This window comes from Dendrobates tinctorius, unplaced genomic scaffold (genome assembly GCF_039654945.1).
Source record: "Dendrobates tinctorius isolate UK_male_01 unplaced genomic scaffold, ASM3965494v1 ptg000051l, whole genome shotgun sequence".
Lineage (NCBI taxonomy): Eukaryota > Metazoa > Chordata > Amphibia > Anura > Dendrobatidae > Dendrobates > Dendrobates tinctorius.
The window spans coordinates 13,433,342-13,455,736 of record NW_027361719.1 but is presented as its reverse complement, the minus strand read 5'-3'; the positions used below and the strand labels follow the sequence as shown (position 1 = coordinate 13,455,736).

The 22,395-nt window shown below is 42.7% G+C and overlaps 1 protein-coding gene across 3 annotated transcripts in view; it reads left to right on the top strand.

The window, feature by feature from the left end:
• The window catches only part of ARHGEF25 (Rho guanine nucleotide exchange factor 25), a 482,441-nt gene that overhangs the window by 361,478 nt on the left and 98,568 nt on the right, over positions 1-22,395 (top strand). For all 3 annotated transcript variants that reach the window (XM_073576807.1, XM_073576806.1, XM_073576808.1), the window contains one exon: positions 5,643-5,962. In XM_073576807.1, the coding sequence (XP_073432908.1) occupies positions 5,643-5,962 (320 nt within the window). The remainder of the gene's footprint in view (positions 1-5,642; positions 5,963-22,395) is intronic.

Genomic DNA, 22,395 nt, shown 5'->3' with positions numbered 1-22,395 from the left:
CCGTAGAGAACGGCAGCATCATCTGATGCTGCAGTTCTCTACCCAAGATCGTCGTGGGACACACTCGTGGACTGCTTCGGATCGTGGGTGAGTATTTTTGTGGTTTGTTATGTTAATATTTATTCCGGAAAAGACAATGGCTTCGGGGAACAATGTGACAAGTATTGGTAAGTATGTTACTCTATGTTATATGTACTGTATGTCTATGTATGTATTGTATGGATGTATTGTATGTATGTAGTATGGATGTGGTATGTATGTAGTATGTATGTAGTATGTATGTGGTATGTATGTAGCATGTAGTATGTATGTAGCATGCATGTAGTATGTATGTAGTATGTATGTGGTATGTATGTAGCATGTAGTATGTATGTAGCATGCATGTAGTATGTATGTAGCATGCATGTAGTATGTATGTAGCATGCATGTAGTATGTATGTAGCATGCATGTAGTATGTATGTAGCATGCATGTAGTATGTATGTAGTATGTATGTAGCATGCATGTAGTATGTATGTAGTATGTATGTAGCATGCAGTATGTATGTAGCATGTATGTAGCATGTATGTAGCATGTATGTAGTATGTATGTAGTATGTATGTAGCATGTAGTATGTATGTAGCATGCATGTAGTATATATGTAGTATGTATGTAGCATGTAGTATGTATGTAGCATGCATGTAGTATATATGTAGTATGTATGTAGCATGTAGTATGTATGTAGCATGCATGTAGTATATATGTAGTATGTATGTAGCATGTAGTATGTATGTAGCATGCATGTAGTATATATGTAGTATGTATGTAGCATGTAGTATGTATGTAGTATGTATGTAGTATTTTTTTTTTTAACATTTAACACATTAGCCGGATGATGGGACTACTACTGTCCCATCATTGGCTAATGTGTCAATCACTGTCATGGTAGCAGGCATCGCCAGATGGGACTTGTAGTCCCATCGGACGATGCTTGCACAGACCCCCGGACATCAGCACAGCCCCCCGGCAGGCCGGCACAGACCCCCACAGGGTGCACAGACCACCGGCAGGCCGGCACAGCCCCCCGGCAGGCCGGTACAGACCCCCACAGGGTGCACAGACCACCGGCAGGCCGGCACAGCCCCCCGGCAGGCCGGTACAGACCCCCACAGGGTGCACAGACCACCGGCAGGCCGGCACAGCCCCCCGGCAGGCCAGTACCGACCCCGGGCAGTCCACACAGCCCCCCGGCAGGCCGGCAGAGACCCCCGGAAGGCCCGAAATGACGGCGCATCATGATGCGCACACACCGCGCATCATGATGACGTCAGGACGTCAATCAACTTTGAACTGCCGATTCCGATGCCGAATTCCGATATTGAAAAAATATCGGAAGTCGGTATCGGAATTCCGATACAGCAAGTATCGGCCGATACCCGATACTTGCGGTATCGGAATGCTCAACACTAATTGTAATCCATGATTCATATTTTCATAGATTTCCATTAGTTCATGCTCCGTCGGATCCTTCTCTTTCCCACTGTAGATATGAGAAAAGGCAAGAAACCACTCGTCTTGTAGGACCTTAAAATACATTAGACTTCAGGAGCCAGATAGACATCTGCAGGAACCAATGCCACTAGCATCCAATGAAGACATAGATCTTAGTGAAACAAATGCATGAAGTTACTGTAAGTGCACCTAGGAATTGTGAAGGATCATTGTCTACAAGGGCTAACAAGGACGCATGGATTACACATGGAAACACTACTAGAAGTTACTGTATCCGCTCCAATTCCAGTTCCAGCTTTCAAGGAATATCTTCATAATTCTTTATGACTTGACGCACATTGTCTTATGAAGAATCGTGATACTTGATCAGCCATTATTTAACATGTGCCTATGATCTCTTTATTTTCTCTGGAAATCTTTGGGTAGCTTTCTTCTTTTCCCTTTGCAAAGAAGCCTCCAATTAAGTTTCAGTCCTTTTTTTTCTCCATGTTAGATCTGACATCTGATTTTACTTTTGTGTGACATTGGACCTTTTGTGAAGCTTAATCAAGTCCTTAAGTTTATGTTATACCCAGTAACGGCTATGTAAACTTTTAATGAATAGAACTTTGACTGGTTTTCCAGTATGGAATAAAATCCTAACTTTTGGCAGTGAGCTTTGTATTCATTGAAGCTAACCCAAAACCTAATGCTGGCACATTTAGTTTAAATCAAACCTCAGTTGACATCAGATCAATTTCAGGAAAAAATTCAGGAATTCGTTGAAATACAAAGAGTAACATACTACGCTTGAAAAGCAAGATGATTTTTTTTTATTTTGTAGCCCACATTACAGGAATTTGGCTCCTGATGGTAATACCGTACTTCCACATTTTCTTGAAAATAAAACAAAAAACAAAGTACAGATATGATGACTACTTTTTAACAACCCTTTATTTCCTTCCAGCAGATTAAAAAGAAGTATGGGAAACCTCTTAAAGGGAATCTGTCAGCAGGTTTTGCTACCTCATCTGAGAGCAGAGAAAGAGAATGAGGGAGGATATAGGTGTAAAACGTGATATTTTATTCACAAGTTCACAACACATAATAAAATATTACAAGAGAATACAAAATTACAATAATAGCGTGCACAAGGATGGAATTAAAGCGAGGAATCCCCAGTGTGAATTGCCCCCCAGCTAAGTAAGTAAATATGTTGGCAGAGAACTAGAGAACTGCTCAATATGGTATCAGTACCAATCCAACAAGTGAAAATCGTAATGAAGACCCATTAAACATAAAGAGCAGCGCTTACCTGTGTATAGCGGGCAAAAGACACCGGGTCGGATCCCAAATAACCCCCAACGCGCATTTAGCTTATTTTCATACTTGCTTTCTCAAGGCTGAAAGCAGCATGACATAGGCGAAGAGGAGCTGAATGCAATGATGTATCATTTTGATTACTGGGCGCAGACATTCTGACACAATCAGAGCTTTTAGATTTAGAATGAAGCAGAGCTGAGAAAGATAACCACGCCCCCACCAGGCTATCCATGTACATAGACAGTGATGTGCTTAGTTGCCAGACCTTTGACATGTGACACATACCTGAATTCTGTGTATCAGCTTCTATCTCCTGTTGTCTTTAGATTACATAGCAAAAGCTGCTGACAGATTCCCTTGAAAGGTTTATCTAACAAAGACTAGCTCTTTTTTTTTGTCTCTTTTCTGCAAATCCTACTCACCACTGCTTGGCAGCCATATGAAAGCTACAATCAGCCATACATTTTCTTGCAGACACTACTGCAGGGAAAATGTAGTATTGCCCTCCAGCCATTGAAAGGAATTAAATATTTGGATGTGCCGAGCTTGTCCAAGTGAGAGCTGCTTTTCGGTTCTTAGAAGGCATTACATGGATAAGCAGTAATAGGTCATACGGAAGCAGGTTATCTTGATTAGTCAAGAACCTTTAAGACATTCTTACAATGTGCATGAGGTGATATTTTACTCTGACTTTTTGTTGCTATGAAATTATAACCTTTAACAGTGTATTTTAATCCTCTGTAAATCACATGTTTAATTGTGAGTGATTTTTCTATAAGGGATTACTACATAATTTCCCATATAATTATTTCCATAAATAGACTCCATTATGCATTTCATTCATACAATTGCAAGGTGATAAAATCCATGCTGCGCTTTAGCTTATAATGCATCAGGTTCCAGAATGACTTAATACAATAACACTGAACATTTTATCTCTTTGAATTCCTCTAATACAAGAACAATCACCATAAAAGCTAATGCCCTTACAAGTCTTCACTTAGAAATTAGAGATAATGAAGACCAGTTCTGAGTTCTCTGGATCCCAGGAGGATCGTTGGTCATGCTGACAGCTTGGCAGTTTTCATCTCTGATTGAGCTACTTCACAGAGCAGATCAGTAAAATGGGCATTGAATCACTAACTAATTGAATGTTCTCATATCGTCTGTTGGCAGATATTGTGTTGTACATAGTCGCTTAGATACAAACTCCCTGTTGATTATACTTCATATTCATTTAAACTTATTCTTCAGGATCAGTGTCATTTCCTAAATGGCACTAAACATGCACATACAGAGATAAAAATTGTTTAATGACTAACCAAACTTTTTTTTTAATTATCCACCAGGCGTTGCAAAGTTCAGAATTTTTGTAATTATACTTCACTACCTTATTTTGCTTCCTTTGCTCCCAAACACTATGCTGTACTCCTGTTTCAATGCCAGTTCATGCTCCTTTAGAAGCTGCTTTCAACTGCTACTCAGCAAAGTCCTTATTCAAACAATCTGTGTTTGGGAATTTCCCTGTCTGAGTATGAAGGTTGGGAGTTGGGAGAAAAGAGGTTAAAGGTGCTGTGCTGGTGCCATTTCAGCGGTGTCAGCACTCATATTCCCAGGTGCCAGGGGCCCACCAGTAACCAACTCCAGGGCCCCACTTTTCAACTACATGCAAATGTGACATTATCCTCAATCAAATATTTATATAACAGTGGACTGGGTAGATTGTAAGTGAATAAGATGCTGTCTCTGTCCGTACATAATGATACAGTATTGTGCCAGGTACTGCTCATATAAGAGGATGGTGGCCCACCGGAGGATTCTCCTGCTCTCCTGTGGGCCAGTCTGAGCCTGCACAGTATATATACACCAGTTCTTTCAGCTTGGAAATACCGTACAGGCGCACCTGTTGGCTTGGACATTGCTTTATACCTGTGAGATCTGTGCCTTATATTGGTCTATGATATTTCCAGAACTCACTCCGTGGGTCTTCTTCTCGTTCTGACATTGTTAGCCTCTCTCTGTCTAACTTGTCTGTTCATCTATCTCTGGATAAATATTACATGACAGTGGCACGCTGGGCTTGACGCTTACACATCCCTTGTCATTCGCACCAGTGATGAACACATGGTTCTTCTCCGTAGTCGCGGGTTGCCATGGTGACATGTCCTGCAGTGGAATTCCGCCCACACAGACATGAGTCAGCCATGGTATGACCCAGGCTTGGTACCCCGTTCTTTTACTTCTCTAAAGTCAGGTCCCACATTTTATGATTCAGCTCCGAATCACTAATACATTTTTCCTCTTTCAATAATGCAGGAATAAGATGTCGTTTTAATAATCATTGATTTAGTGAATGGCGCGGATTATGCCATGTCTTTGCAGCATGGAGAGGAAATAAACCCGTGTATGTGGGTCATTATAAACTGCATTGTTACAAGGAAGATGGCACAGGATTGATGTACATTTCTTATGGCCGGGTTTTATGGACATTAACAACAAACTAACAGTATCGTATCAACAGTATAATTTTCACCAGAATTTCTGTGGATTTTCACCATGAATTTTGTTAAATAAATTAAATTATGGTATCTGTATAAATAAATCTCTACATCTGTCACAATCTCATATCCTTGCACTTGTAGTAAATAATCTCCAATATTTTGATTGGTGGCATGACACTTTAGATGGCCAACTGTGCCACATTATCCAATGCTTTCTAAAAGGCGAAAACATAAGCATTTTATTGATAAAAGTGTTATTTTCCAGGTTCTCACTTAACCTTGATTCAGAATCCTTGATATAACCTACTTATTCCAGAACACTAATGTATATATTCTCTTTCTTTTTCAGAATCCTACTCCATTGCTGGCAGTGATGGCAGCATATCGGCTTCGGTGGCTTCCATCCAACCTCAGCCCTCCACTAGCTCTGCCCCGAGTTCCCCAGGATCCAGGAGGTCTGTGAGCACACTGAAGAAATGGCTGACAAACCCAGTGAGAAAATTAAGCAGTGGCAGCCGCCTTGATCAGCGACAGAAGAAAATTGAAAGCAGGCCAAAAAGAGGCATGCCTGGCCGGAGAAGGAGTGCCGATGATGGTGGAAGAGCAAGCTTTGACCTTGGGGTTTTGAGAAAGATGGATGACTTCACCCGGGGTGAAGACAAGGGTTCAGTAAGATATTTTGCATTCTAAGGGGAACTTAGTTGAACAATATAATACAGTGATGGGTTCGGTATAAAAGTAGTTCTCACACATATGTCTCCATTATTCATTGCAAGCAGTTCTATAATGTTACTAAAGAGATTCTAGAGCAGGAACGCTGTCATATTGCACCACCCCGATCTCACTTGAGCACCACAATGGACCTGAAATGTTCTTTACTGTCCTACATTTATGGCACATCAAAGGTCTGTCATAAAAGTCTGATAGGTGCTTGTACCACTTTCAGGAGTCCTACCTTTCAGGTAATGGGGGTCTTCTCCTCCCTGAATTAGAACTCCCCAGAGGAGGAGACCTTGCATGTTTGTGGCTCTTTCCTTTGAAGATTAGGAGTGTTGTTTTAGCAGAAAGCGTTCCAGGTGTAGATGCTCACCTCTCTTATATATTCCTTTTTGGAATGCCAAAAAACGGGCAACGGATGCCATTATCCTGATACATGGGAGAGCCAGATTGCTACACAGTGCTCTCTTACTTCCTTCCCATCACTGCTCTCGAGCTGTGAGTCTTTTATCTCTAAATATCGAGCCTATATGCAAACAGCCAGGTACTGAAAATAATCTGTATCAAGATGGCTGGGGGCAGCACAGAATTACATTGTATGCTACATGGGGCCCCTGGGTGGCTAGTTTTGCACCTTGGTTCTAGAGTATCTGTAAACTGAGCAGATTTATTTGATACAATTATGGGCAAGGCTGCACGGAGTTTCGGGTCTAAAGCTGCGTTTACACTGGTCGATAATCTATTAGATTCTAATAGTAACGATTCCTCGTTCATTATGATTGTGCAATGTGAATGGGTTGAGTGACTGAACGATGTGTCCAAAAACACTTGTTTTTCACACATGAAATCGTTTAACGTTCTAAAATTATGTAATGTAAATGGAGATTGTTCGCTCGTTGAATGATTAGACCAGAGAAAGGAGGAGTGGAAATTCAAGTCCTAAGTAGGGATAATCATGTTCCAAGGCAATAAATTGTTCAGTAGCAGAGCAGTGGAATTAATAATTATTTGTATTATCGAAAACATTTTCTCTTTGCTAATTTGATTACATTTTCTTTCTCACACAATCCTTATTGAAAAAAATGGCTAAGTATGGAATGGACAAGGCACTTGTTAGGTGGATTCATAACTGGCTTAGTGATCGGACCCAAAGAGTGGTCGTAAATGGGGTACCACAGGGTTCTGTCCTGGGCCCTGTATTGTTCAACATCTTTATCAACGATTTAGATGAAGGAATTGAGGGTAAACTGATTAAATTTGCTGATGACACAAAGCTAGGAGGGATAGCTAATACTAGAGAAGAGAGAGAGGATTCAAAAAGATATAAATAAACTGGAGCAGTGGGCAGCAACTAACAGAATGGTTTTTAACAGGGAAAAATGCAAAGTACTACATCTGGGCAATAAAAATGAAAAAAGCATAGACAGAATGGGAGGAATAGGGCTAAGCAACAGCACATGTGAAAAAGACTTGGGTATACTAATAGATCACAGACTGAATATGAGTCAACAGTGTGATGCAGCAGCAAAAAAGGCAAATGCAATTCTAGGATGTATTAACAGAAGCATACAGTCTAGATCACGTGAAGTCATTATTGCCTTCTACTCCTCTTTGGTCAGACCTCATCTGGAATACTGTGTCCAGATTTGGGCGCCACATTTTAAAAAAGACATCAACAAACTGGAGCATGTACAGAAAAAAGCGACCAGAATGGTGATCGGTCTGCAAACCCTGTCTTATGAGGAAAGGTTTCAGGATTTGGGAATGTTTAGCTTGCAGAAGAGAAGACTGAGAGGAGACTTAATAGCTGTCTACAAATATCTCAAGGGCTGTCACATTGAGAAGGATCATCTTTATTCTCATTTGCACAAAGAAAGACTAGAAGCAATGGGATGAAACTGAATGGGAGGAGACACAGATTAGATATTAGAAAAAACTTTTTGACAGTTAGAGTGATCAATGAGTGGAACAGGCTGCCACGAGAGGTGGTGAGTTCTTCTTCAATAGAAGTCTTCAAACAGAGGCTGGACAGACATCTGTCTGGGATGATTTAGCGAATCCTGCTTTGAGCAGGGGGTTGGACCAGATGGCCCAGGAGGTCCCTTCCAACTCTGCGATTCTATGATTCTCAGTATCAACAGAAATGTTTGTACAATACTTTACAAATTTATCTATTCAAATAAATATCATAAGGGGAAATGTTATTATTAGATATGAACATTGGGCGCACCTACGCTTTATATTGTCTGTCTGTGTGAACACAGTTCGCGATGTTCGATGCTACAATGTAGCGATCCCATTTCAACTATTTCATTGATGATTCTCTACATCATTTGCTGGGTGTGAGTTACAACATTTAAACAACTGTCTACTTGATCTCTCAGTGTCTGTCCTAGACTGCTTCCCCCATACATCCTTACAATTATTTCATCCACAATACGATATTTAAAGGGAACCTGTCACCAGGATTGACCAATATGAGATAAGACCATCACCTTTCAGGCCTGATATGCAGCATTCTGTAATGCTGTATATCTGCCCCCAACCTGACCTGCAAGACAAGAAAAATACCTTTTATTTTACTCACGTATGGGGCGGTCTGGTCCGAGGGGTGTCTTGGCCCGACGCCTCCCTTCTTCTTGCGATGCTGTCCTCTTTCTTGGTTCGTGTGGATGACGCGTCCCTACGTCATTCGCACAGTGTCCCTGGCATCGCACTCCTGTGCAGGTGTACTTTTCTGCCCTGATGAGGATAGAGCAAAGTCCTGCAGTGCTTAGATGCCGGAAAAGGTCAAAGAGCCCCGGCACATGTGCATTGCAGTGCTTTACTCTTCCCTAGACAGGACAGAAAAGTACACCTGCACAGGAGTGCGATGTCAGGAGACAGTGGATGACGTAGGACTTGTCAGATAGGGCAGATAGGATCCAGCACTAATTATTTCAGAATGCAGCTGAACATTTCTTAACTGCATCGACTTGGTTGACTCAGCTTGCACCTGTTCACACTTGTTCTGTTTGGATGTGCCGGTCAGTTTTTTTTACTGTATTTGTAGTACATTCCCACTGACTGCGCTCTCCTCATCAGCCTAGGGCATTTCTAATTAGTGCTGGATCCTATCTGTCCCTAAACACATTAGATTAGGGTCCCAACAAAAGAGGTACACCCTGTTGCTGGCTGTTGGGTTCTCATGAATTGACAGATTTATGCGCTAAGTATTTTCTATAGCAGTAAAGCAGATCAAATTCCATATATTCAATGTCTGCATTTCAGCGTGCACTTTTCCTTAACTGTCAGTTTTTGGAATAAATTCTCGGACTTTTGTGCGCTGCCAGATAAATTCACCAATCCAATATTTAGGAAAAAGATTAATTCATTTATTTCCCAACGCGTTTCGAAATGTATACCATTTCTTCATCAGGGGATGACAATATATCATATTGTCATCCCCTGATGAAGAAATGGTATACATTTCGAAACGCGTTGGGAAATAAATGAATTAATCTTTTTCCTAAATATTGGATTGGTGAATTTATCTGGCAGCGCACAAAAGTCCGAGAATTTATTCCAAAAACTGATGTTTAAGCGGTCACAGAGCTGACCTTTGGACGTGCAGCAAGCAGATTACTGATCCTACATGCTTGAACCTCTCTTAAAAAGGGTGAGTACAATCTAAATTACTTTTCCAGCATTTAACCCGGATAAGACCCTATTGCGCTTTTTGTGTTCCTTTAGTTTTGACACTTTTCCTTAACTGGACAGGTATAAGGCTGTGTGCACACGTCCGGAATTCCCGCGGCGAAAACGCTGCAAAAACACATAAAATAAGCAGCCCATTGAATTCAATGGCATTCCGTACATGCTGTGCTAATGCTGCGTATTTTTCTGCGGCAAACTTGCATCGCAGAAAAATACGCAGCAGGCTCATTCTTTGTGCGGAATCGCGGGAATTCCGCACACATAGGAATCCATTGTTCCGCTTACTTTCCGCATGTGGCTATGGCCGCCATGCGCAAAGTAAGCGGAAAATGTGCAGATGGTACCCAGGGTCTGGAGGAGAGGAGATTCTCCTCCTGGCTCTGGGTAACATATCCTTGTAAAAAAAAGAATTAAAATAAAAACTGGTGTTATTCTCACCTTCACCTCTCAGCGATGCTCCCGGCATCTTCCTGTCCCATTGATGCCTTGCGACAATGACCCAAGATGACGTGGTGGTCTCGCGAGACCACTACGTCATCAAAGGTCATTGATGCAAGGCATCGCTGGGACCGGAAGATGCCGGGAGCATCACTGAGCCCTGGGGACGCTGCGTGGGATGCCGGAAGGTGAGAATAACACCATTTTTAATTTTTTTTATTTTTTACATTCTATCTTTTACTACTGACGCTGCATAGGCGGCCTCAATAGTAGAAAGTTGGTCACACTTGTCAAACACTATGTTTGGTGAGTGTGACCAACCTGTCAATCAGTTTTCCAAGTGATGCTACAGATCGCTTGGAAAACGCTAGCATTCTGCAAGCTAATTACGCTTGCAAAACACTAGTTTTTCGTGGGAAATACACGGGAATTATACATGCGGAACTCTAGCGTATTTCCCGCGGCAGGGAGTTGCGGAATTTTCCGTGGCAATTCCGCAAAGTGTGCACATAGTCTGAATGTCATCAGGGAATGTACGGACTGTCCGTATACACATTAAATTTATCACAAAATTCCACTAAAGTTGCCAAAATCCATCAGCAGAGATATACCATAGTCTGTTTTCATGCAGATATGTATGAGACTATTTCAACTTTTATAAAAAGTTCTTTGTTGGATGCCAGTGATGAAACAGTGTGACACATCACCTAAATTGGGATAGGACTGGTTTATGGGTTCATAACAAGTCCATGGATCTGCAATGCCTTCCTGTGCAGCTTTGAATTATCAGATTGTTAGTGTAAAAGGGATAGTGCATACCTCTAGGGCTGATAAATATTGTATTATATTTGGGTCAGACCTGGTATTTGTTTCTACTTCTCTATTACCCCAGGTAAAATGCTATTCCTATGTCAGCCATGTATGGCATATCTTTACCATGCATGACTGATTGGCACAGCCCTCCATAGATGAGGTGACATGGTGTACAGGCGGCTATTGTGTAGCAGTCATATGGACTGTTGAGTGCTGGTCAGGGAAGCATGGCGATCCTATTCTCCTGACAGGTGGGAGTCCTAGAAGTAGTACTGCGTTTTACACATTATTTATAGTAAAGTTAGGTGTTGAGTAGTTGTAACACACTTTTCTACATCTAGATATCTTGGAATGCCATAACTAAGAACCGTCCATATTTCTAGGTTGGAAACACGTAGGGTTTTTTCTCAGGTTGTCATGTTTTTAAACTCATATGTTTTTCATATCTTTTTAATGGATCGATAGAGTTATTTTTTTACTTTGAAATTTGGAGATTGAGTGCTGGACAAGATTACCATCGTGGAATATGCATCATGTTAGAAAACGCTGCATCCACATAGTGTTGATACCCATAAAGTCTCAAATGAGAAGACTCGTTTCAGTATTTATTACAATCCATGGGACAACATGGCCTTGGGAAAGGTTCTGCGCCCCCGGGGTACATGAAGCCTCCTCCATTCTGACGCTGGCATGTACCTTGTCAAGGACGATCCAGACTACTGCAAGTCCTAGGATCTATTTAGAGCACTTTGGGGAAGAAATACTAACATTAATACCTCATATATCTGCAGTTATTCCACGAAACGTGTGCGTTCTTCTTAATCCTGCTATATCTTATCTTTATTTTCATAGTTTTTCCATTTCTCATTTTTACTCCTAAAATATCGAATATGTGGTTACTTGGGGCTTAAAAGTGAATATTTTCCACATTTTGTTATTTTATGGTCTGTCGGATGAGATGCTTACCACAGGAGCCGCTTCCTGTCAGACGCTCTCGTATCATTGTTCTGTTACCAGGGGAAGTTCTGCTGATTCTTTATCTGGTCACCTCAGGCGGTGACGGATCACCTTTACTGAGTGAAATACATGTTGTGGCGTGGGCAAAAATGGAGCCGTGTAAAAACCGCACCGATATCACATGAACACAGTGCAGTCCTCAGAGGCAGCGGTCACATTGTACATGCAGTCCGGTCGGTGCGCAGTATGGTATACAGAAGGACAAACAGCGTAGCATGATGTGTAGGTCACGGTGTATTGGCAAATATTCAGTATAACGTGTAGTCATTAATAAAGGCCCTGACGTTTGTACGTCTAGGAGTCCCGTGGGCGGTCCTAAAAGTGACTGACAGCTCTCTCTGCATGCACAGGCATTGAGGGACTTTTCACTGGACTCATTAACATACAATGAATCAAATGCTACAAAGAGTCCTAGTTATATTTCCCAGTGAATTGGATGTTAATAGTGGGAAATCATTTTGAACTGTTATCTAATGGCCTATTATTACTTAAAGGGAATCTGTCACCCCTCTTTTGAGATATCATGATATCATTCAATTGTGTGTCACATAAGGATTCTCTTAGTACTTTTGCTTCCCCCTGACCCCGCACCTTTCATGCATACTTTTTTATATCGGTTCAGATGTATGTAAATTGCCATGGTCCGGTCCGATGGGCGTGGCTTATTCGCCTTCTTCCACCCCCCTCCTAGGCTTGCTGAACGTAACTTCATCTGTGAATATCACAGATGCCGTTGTTTTTCAGCACTTGCACATTGAAAAGGCCGCCGGCGCTTGCGCAGTATGCTTTGTCCAACTGTGGGCAAAGCATAAAATTGTTACTGCGCATGCGCCGGTATTTTTCAGCGCTGTCTATGCCCCGGAAGTCTTCACATGCAGGACGCACTTCCTGGACGTCGGCTGTCTAGTAAAGCCCTGCGTACCCCGGAAGCAGAGGGAGCCAAACATAGGCCGCGCTGAAAAACACCGGCGCATGCGCAGTAACGATTATATGCTTTGCCCACAGTTTGGCAAAGCATACTGCGCAAGCGCTGGAGGCCTTTGCAATGCGCAAGCGCTGAAACACTACGTGAATGCAGGAAGAAAGAAGAAATGCGTAGAGCAAGACAACGAGGGGGGAGCAGGCGAATAAGCCCCGCCCATCGGATATGTATATATTGTGTTGTACCTTGCCCCACACAGTCTATGCATCTTGTACACCTTGTGGTCTGAGGTGTAGTAGACTTATCTACTCCAAGACTATGTGGAATTATTACTTAATCCATGGGAGAAGTTGTAGGTGGGTCAGAGTGGGCTGTGTGGTACTTCATCCTAAAAGGTAATCTGTCAGCAGGTTTTTGTTATGTAACCTGACAGCAGCACCATGTAAGGGCAGAGACTTTGATTCCACTCTAGGCTGTTGTTGTTTTTGTTTTCAAGAAAATGAGTGTTTTAGCAGCAGGAGATAATCACTATAGGACTAGTCTTGCGCCATATGACGCGCCCCGGGGGCCGTGGGGTACTCTGAGCCGGGCCCGTCGAATTCAATGGGGGACGGTGTCACGGCGGCTGGGACCCGGTCCGTGGCCCCAGGCAGTCAAAGGCAATTGTTTGTGTGGTATTTAAGGAGATTGGAATAAAGTTTATATTTGGATACTTGACGCCACCTGTGATATTCTGGTCAGAGGTGACCAGTGCTGCGGTGTTGTTCCTCTGGGATGGATGTTGGGCGCAGCTATGATGTTGTAGCCCTCCACAGGTAGGGCTGTAGTACCAGGGCAGAATAGATGAAGTTGTTGGTAGGATTTTGGTGTGGAGTGGAGGAGTGGCACAGGAATAAAATGGATGACACAATCGCATGTAGTTCAATGGGCTTTACTGACAGTGTGTCTGCAGTACAGATGCCCACTTCAGTGCTGAGTCCTCCAGGTCAGGGGTCCAGTAAACTTCCAGGTAGATGAGTACACCCCTCCAACACTCCCTTTCAGTATGTTCCTTCCTAGGCCGTCTCACTGTACTGGTTTCCTCTCCTTTCTTCCTTTCCAGCACCTTCACAGTCAGTGTCCCAGGCTAGCTGCCGCGGATCCTGTCAGAATTCGTCACTCAGGCGGTTCCTTGATCCTATGTGGCTGCCTTTCTGGGAAGTTAACTGTGGGATTCGCTGTGGCCCATACAGCAACCACAGCTGTCAGCTTGCTAGTTAAGTTCGTTGTTTACTTCGCTAGGCTAGGGGCTGAGACCCTTCTGCGACCTGATTTCTTCTCCCACCTGATAGCAATCAGCGTGGGACTCTAGAAATTCCATTCTTTCCTCCCGGGAGCTTTCCCTCCCAGCCAATCTGTGCGGCAGCCCCTCCTGACAGGAGCTGCTCCAAGAGCATCTTTACACCTGCTCTTCCCTTGAGGGAACTCTCTCCAATCCTTTCAAATCTCCCACTCTTTCTCTAAGCTCCGCCCAGTCGCTGTTCCCATTGGCTGCTCTAAATCACTCCACTTTCTAAGCTCCTCCCCTTTACCTACCTTCCCCACTAGCTCCCAACACCCTTTCCTAGCCAGTCTGGGATGAGGCCATCCTCGCGAAGGGTACACCCAGGTGCCCTGACTAGCTAGTGTGTGTGTGTTGAGTGCAGTGTTAAGAGTGTGGTGAGGTGCCCCCATCTTACCTGGTCGTGAGATACCACACCTCTGGATGAGATGCAGTACCTCTGTGGCGACAGGACCCGCAGGGGCGCCACACATATAGTCCCTGAGCACTGTATAACCTCGCCCCCACTACTGATTGGCAGCTTTCAGCCTATGCACTGTGTAAACAAATAGCTGCCAATCAGTGTTGTGGGCGGGGTTATACAGAGCTCAGCATTCAGAGAACTGCTGGATATGTAGCAGACAAAACTGTGATTTTATCAAAACAGTGCCAAACAGCTCTGTAAGTGATTCATTGCTGAAATCAGGATCTCTGCCCCTACATCAGGTTGCAAAAACCTGGCAGCAGATTTCGTTTAAATGACTTATCAGCTAAAGTAAAAGAGGAAACGTTCCCTAGTGACCTGTTTGTCACCATGTTAGAGAGCCAGGAAAGTCCAATGGATTATTGGAAGCCTAGTACATAGAGAACATCCCTCCTCCTGTGTAAAAAGAAGAGGTGAAGTGTAGCACTGAATGGCAGTGTCAGTGTTGTCTTTGTGAAGACAGCATTGACCTGTGTGAAGCTGATCCTTGTGATGTACCCTTTGTACTACTGTAATGCTGCTGTTGAAGTTGGAAGAGTCCCTTAAGAGGATCAGTCACCAGACAAGAGTGGCCAGGGTTTGCTCTATCTTATCCACACCGCACCCGAGTATCAAGTTATTTGGTCTTTTAAAATCTACAATACTTTTCCAGAGTTATGAACCTTTTTATTTAGTGCTAATCTTTATGATCTTTGCCAAGGGGGCGTAGATGACACGATTCTCTGGAGGCGTGTCTTAATTACCCGTGAGACCGACCCCTTAGTAAAGATGATAAAAATGATCACTAAATAAAATATAATAAAAGATCCCTGAATAGCTGGAATGAAATAAGAGAAAAGCTGCCACTTTGCACCTGGTGACAGTAATCCTTCACTAATGGGGATTGTGTCTCGAGTCTGTGATGACCACTGTGGGATTATAATCTTGTAGTGGCGAGAGTTGGGTGCTGTGCCTAATGGAGCAACTGGTACAGATGGTACAATCTAGCATCCGAGGCTGGATGGGAGCAAATACCCTGATTGAGTGTCATGTGGGGTGAGAATAAATGATGTCCTGAGTAAGGCCTCACATTTTGTCCTTTGTATATATGTAGTGTATGTATTCCCCTTAAAAAATGTACACAGTACAGACCAAAACTTTCGACACACCTTCTCATTCAAAGAGTTTTCTTTATTTTCATGACTATGAATTAACACATGTGGAATTATATAATTAGCAAAAAAGTGTGAAACAACTGAAAATATGTCTTATATTCTAGGTTTTTCAAAGTATCCACCTTTTGCTTTGATTACTGCTTTGCACACTCTTGGCATTCTCTTGATGAGCTTTAAGAGGTAGTCACCGGAAATGGTCTTCCAACAGTCTTGCAGCAGTTCCCAGAGATGCTTAGCACTTGTTGGCCCTTTTACCTTCACTCTGCGGTCCAACTCACCCCAAACCATCTCGATTGGGTTCAGGTCTGGTGACTGTGGAGGCCAGGTCATCTGGTGTAGCACCCCATCACTCTCCTTCTTGGTCTAATAGCCCTTACACAGCCTGGAGGTGTGTTTGGGGTCATTGTCCTAATGAAAAATAAATGATGGTCCAACTAAACGCAAACCGGATGGAATAGCATGCCGCTGCAAGATGCTGTGGTGGCCATGCTGGTTCAGTATGCCTTCAATTTTGAATAAATCCCCAACAGTGTCACCAGCAAAGCACCCCCACACCATCACACCTCCTCCTCCATGCTTCACTGTGGGAACCAGGCATGTAGAGTCCATCCGTTCACCTTTTCTGCGTCGCACAAAGACATGGTGGTTGGAACCAAAGATCTCAAATTTGGACTCATTAGACCAAAGCACAGATTTCCACTGATCTAATGTCCATTCATTGTGTTCTCTAGCCCAAACAAGTCTCTTCTGCTTGTTGCCTGTCCTTAGCAGTGGTTTCCTAGCAGCTATTTTACCATGAAGGCCTGCTGCACAAAGTCTCCTCTTAATAGTTGTTGTAGAGATGTGTCTGCTGCCAGAACTCTGTGTGGCATTGACCTGGTCTCTAATCTGAGCTGCTGTTAACCTGCGATTTCTGAGGCTGGTGACTCGGATGAACTTATCCTCCGCAGCAGAGGTGACTCTTGGTCTTCCTTTCCTGGGGTGGTCCTCATGTGAGCCAGTTTCTTTGTTTCTTTCTTGATGGCTTTTGCCAATGCACTTGGGGACACTTTCAAAGTTTTCCCAATTTTTCGGACTGACTGACCTTCATTTCTTAAAGAAAAGTAATGATGGACACTCATTTTTCTTTCCTTAGCTGCTTTTTTCTTTCCATAATACAAATTCTAACAGTCTATTCAGTAGGACTATCAGCTGTGTATCCAGCAGACTTCTGCACAACACAACTGATGGTCCCAACCTCATTTATAAGGCAAGAAATCCCACTTATTAATCTTTATAATAATCTTTATTTTTTATATAGCGCTAACATATTCTGCAGCGCTTTACAGTATGCACACATTATCACTGTCCCCGATGGGCTCACAATCTAGATTATTAAACCTGACAGGGCACACCTGTGAAGTGAAAACCATTTCTGGTGACTTCGTCTTGAAGCTCATCAAGAGAATGCCAAGAGTGTGCAAAGCAGTAATCAAAGCAAAAGGTGGCTACTTTGAAGAACCTAGAATATAAGACATACAGTATTTTCAGTTGTTTCACACTTTTTTGGTAATTATAATTCCACATGTAATTCATAGTTTTGATGCCTTCAGAGTGAATCTACAATTTTCATAGTCATGAAAATAAAGAAAACTCTTTGAATGAGAAGGTGTGTCCAAACTTTTGGTCTGTACTGTGTGTAGCGTATATATTCCCCTAAAGAAACACGTTTGAAGTTAATCTCGCGCCAGGTTTTTGCCAACTAATCTGAGAGCAGCGTAATGCAGAGACAGAGTACCTCATTCCAGTGATGTGTCACTTACTGTGTACTGAGTTGTTTCCTCCAGTTTTGATAAAATCACTGTTTTATCAGCACAGGAGTATCACTAAAAAGTAATCTGCTGCCATGTCGTCCCCAATATTCATGATCTATTTATTACCCAACCCTCACCACTGATTGGCAGTTTTCTGCCTATGCACAGTGTACACAGAAAAGTTGTCAATCAGTGGTGTGGGCGGGGTTATACAGAGCTCAGCATTCAGAGAACTGCTAGATGTGCCACAGATAAAACAGAGATTGTATCAACATTGCAGCAAACATTAAAGAAAGTGACACATCACTTGAATCAAGGTCTCTGACTCTACATTATGCTGCTTTTAGATAGAGTAGCAAAAACCTGGTGATAGATTCCTTTTAAAGTGCCTGTCAGGTGAAAACAAGTTATTACCCAATGGGACACTTTTATCCACACTACAACATGGAGGAGCAGGTCCGATGCCCTCCATTCATTCTCTATGGTCCTTCTGGAAAACGCCGAGCCAAGCTCCCCATAGGAAATGATGCCCAATTTATGTGCCCTGCTGCTCCCTTTTAGCAGGGGTTAAAAATGTTCTGTGATGTGGATCGATACAGGTCCCAGCTGTTGGAGTCTCACTGATCAATAAAGTATCTATCCCAGGGTTCCCCAACTCCAGTCCTCAAGGCCCACCAACAGGTCATGTTTTTAGGATTTCCTTAGTATTGCTCAGGTGATAATTGCTTCACCTGTGCAATACAAAGGGAATCCTGAAAACATGATCTGTTGGGGAACCCTGATCTATCCCACAGATGTTAACTTGTTTTCTCTGGACAACCCCTTTAAAGTAATATTCTAGGTGTGTGGCAAGTTCGGTACATTGAGGATGGCATGATGCATGGGCAGCATGGTGGATCAGTGGTTAGCACTGTTACTTTGCATCACTGGGGTCCTGGGTTCAAAGGCAATGTCTACAAGGAGATTGTATGTTCTCCCACACTCCAACGACATACTGATAGGGAATCTAGATTGTGAGCCCCGATGGGGACAGTGATGATATTGTCTGTAAAGTGCTGCAGAATATGTTGGTGCTAAATAAATAATGCATAATAATAAAAAAAGTACTGGTGGATGGAGATGACTCTTTCTGTTGCATTTACCTTGCTTGTCTCCTTAGGCTATGTTCACACATTGTGGTTGTTTTTTTTGCTGCTTTTATATGCAAATTTTACGCTGGGTTTTACAGTACCAGCAAAGTCTATGAGATTTCAGAAATCTCCTGCACACACCTTGGTTATATTTCCCTGACTGATTTGGAAAACTGCTGTGTTTTTGCAGCCTGTCACTTCTTTCATCATTTTCTCTACGTATTTGTAGTGTTTTTTTCACCGATAGAAAACAATGTGTAAGTGCAAAAACGTAGCAAAAAACGAAAGTATCATTTTTTGCTGGGATTTTGGTTCAAAAAAAGAAAGTTAAATCAGGCTTTTTTGGGCCACTAAGCTTTATCAACATGCACAAGATGCCACAAAAAAGCATAAAAAAATGCCATAAAAAATGCAGCTAAAACTCAGCAAAACCTGCATGTGGAAAAAAATGCAGCAAAGGCGCAACATGTGAATATAGCCATAGAGTAAAATTCCAGGGTAGAAAATACAAATCACAAGTCAACAAGAAAGATAATCGGATTCCTGTCAGATAAGACACATCCACTGCCTGGTGTTACTTTGTACATGTAGATGCTGTGACATGATGTCAGGGAAGACACGCTTCTAATGTAGAACCGGCGCTAATAGGAAAGACGAGTTCTAGAAACATGACATTCATTTTTCGTGATAATACAATGACATATTGTAAAAAGATTACCGCCTGGAAATTCATTCCATCGTGTATCCGAAGAGGAGCTGGCACATGGGTATAACACATCTAAGCCATATTGGATTAATGTTGGCGGGATCTACCAGCCATCTATGCAGCCCACGATGCCATGCTGTGTGGCCTTGAACCATCTGGTCACAGACGCACGTCTTGGGGTCTGGTGGCTGCCTACATGTATTTTCCATGTCAGAGAGAACAGCAGTGGTATAGGCAAGAACTGAGATGGGTAATTACTAATGGCACACTATGTGGTCATCCAGCAAAGAATATACCAGCTGGAGACGTGACCATACATCAGTGCAGCTATCTTCATCACGGGGTGTAGTGAAACACTGAGATTTCACCAACTTGCTTAAACTACACTGGAGATATCCAGCTACATGCATGGTCTCTATAATTCTGGAGTGTAAATGGTTAATAAGGGGACCTCCATTCTCCTAATTCATTGGAGTACTGAAAGTGGAACCGGCACCTATCACACATTGATGACATATGCGTATGATATATAAAAGTCGATTAATTCGCAGGAAAAAGTCTATTGGCCACGTCAGTAATTTTTGGTCTCTGGACTGGAGCCCTGAGATCTTCCACTTACCTGATGGCTTCTGCCGCTCTTCTTTGGACTAGCTGGCCCGGCACAACTGTGTAAGTCTGTCATGCCATAACGATGACAGTGCACCAGGATGGTTGTTCAGAAGAGGAGCCACAGATGCCATTTTGTGAGAGGTGTTTCACTGATGTGGCTGATGGACTGGGTCCTGTGAATCGATTTGCACCAACCCTTATTCCATGTATTATAGGGTCTCCTGACTCTCTCCGATAGGAGATTACATGAGGAATGAGAATTGGACATGTTGGGTTTGTTTTTAATCTTTGATGGTCCAGGAGACAAGCCTTCTTTATACTATTATAATTTTTATAAATTTGAAATCAAGATGCCCATTCATTCCAGCCAATTGTTTATGGCAGGCCTACGGACAGGCTGATTGGTTAACTAGAACACCTATAATCAGAGGGGTATTCTTCAGTGAACAAAATGCACCACCAGGTCCACTGGACCAATATGAAACTGAATGGAACCTACAAAAATGCCAGTGAAGATCCAAAGAGTTATATGTCAAGTAACAAATGATGAGAAATATGTGATATGAAGATATTTGGGACACAGCAGGCACAATAATGAGGGCTACAGAGAGCAATCTAAGCCATGTACAAAATTAGATGAAAGTGTCCTCAATTCAAAAGTTAAACAATCACGTGTAAGACAATTTGTAACTAGAAATTTGTGTGGAAATAGTTATAATAAGTACTGATCACAGGTCTCCATCACCAAATAATTGCTGTGCAGCCTCCATCTCACCCTCCAACGCACGTTTCGCTCATGCTTCCTCAGGGAGTGGTTGGATAACTAGCACTTTGTAACTACAAAATACTGTATTATAATATCTTGAGATGCATAACCAGTGTTTTGTTCCTTAATGTAACATTACACATCTAACTTCTAAAATGGTTAAAGGGATTTAACACTTTCAACAAAGTGTCGCCAAACATTTGTTATCATGTTAAATAACAAATCCAGATAGTTTTCACCCTTTCTGGTGGAGCGTTAGCTCTCCGACATTACCTTGATCACTGTGTTTTGGTTTTATTAGTGATGTCACGTGTACAGCGTGTGTCACTGCTGCAGCCAGTCACCGAGCTCATGCCATCTACATCAGCATAGCGGCTGAGCTCAGTGATTGTCTGCAGCGATGATGCCCATGTGGTCATAACATCACCGCTACAGCCAAACACCAAGCTCGTGCCATCTACATCAGCAGAGCTGCTGAGCTTAGTGATTGCCTGCAGTGATGCCCATCTGGTTGTAACATCACCGCTACAGCCAATCACCGAGCTCATGCCATCTACATCAGCAGAGCTGCTGAGCTCAGTGATTGCCTGCAACGGTGACGCCCATCTGGTCGTAACATCACCGCTACAGTCAATCACCGAGCTCGTGCCTTCTACATCAGCAGAGCTGCTGAGCTCAGTGATTGCCTGCAGCGGTGAAGGCCACTGTAGTCGGAACTTCCCCGCTGTAGCCAAAACACACAACCTGGAGTAGCAAAAGAGAGCCGACGCTGGGCTGGGGAGTTTGAGTACCTGTTGGCTTTGATATTTTACAGTAAACATATGAGGACTACTATCTAAAACTGGAAAACAACTTTAAAGGGGCTTCCGATGTGAAACAAAATGGGTTTTCTATTCACGGCAGACCTTAGGGCATCAACTCGCCACGTTAGTACTTTGCTGGATATTACAGGTTGAGCCTGGGAAAATTCTGCGCTAATTTTCCATTATTAATAAGCATTTTGCTTCTGCTGAAGTATTACCACTTACGAATATGCTAATGTCAGACAAGGTACAATTCTACCATCATTCCAAGAGGCTAAAAACCCGTGCTAAAAAGCACAAGTGAGCACAGAACGTATAAGAGGCCTCAGGGGCACAGCGCAGCCAGGTTCACCAGCAGGACACTATAGATTAGGGAGTCTGTCTGAAGGAGCATAGCCCGCTAAGCTGTTTTGGAGTCATGAACCGTTGTAGTGACAGGAGATAATTATTTCTTCTCTCTAACCATTCGAGCGTGTAGTGTTCAGTGTGAATGGCTAGACAAATCCCTCACGTCTACTGCACTTTTCATTATTTTATTATCTTTCCGTTATGCAGGGACGATTAGACTATAAACACTATGAGTCTGAGCGTCTGATACAATTTTGTGATTTTCTTGAGATTTCTATGCGGATTTTTATAGAACTCGGGGAAGAAGAAAAAGGAGCTATTACATATTATACTCATTGTAAAATCACAGCATGTAGGAATTCAAAAATCAGTAGTAGATCGCTTGATGGGAGCAATTTAGAAGGTA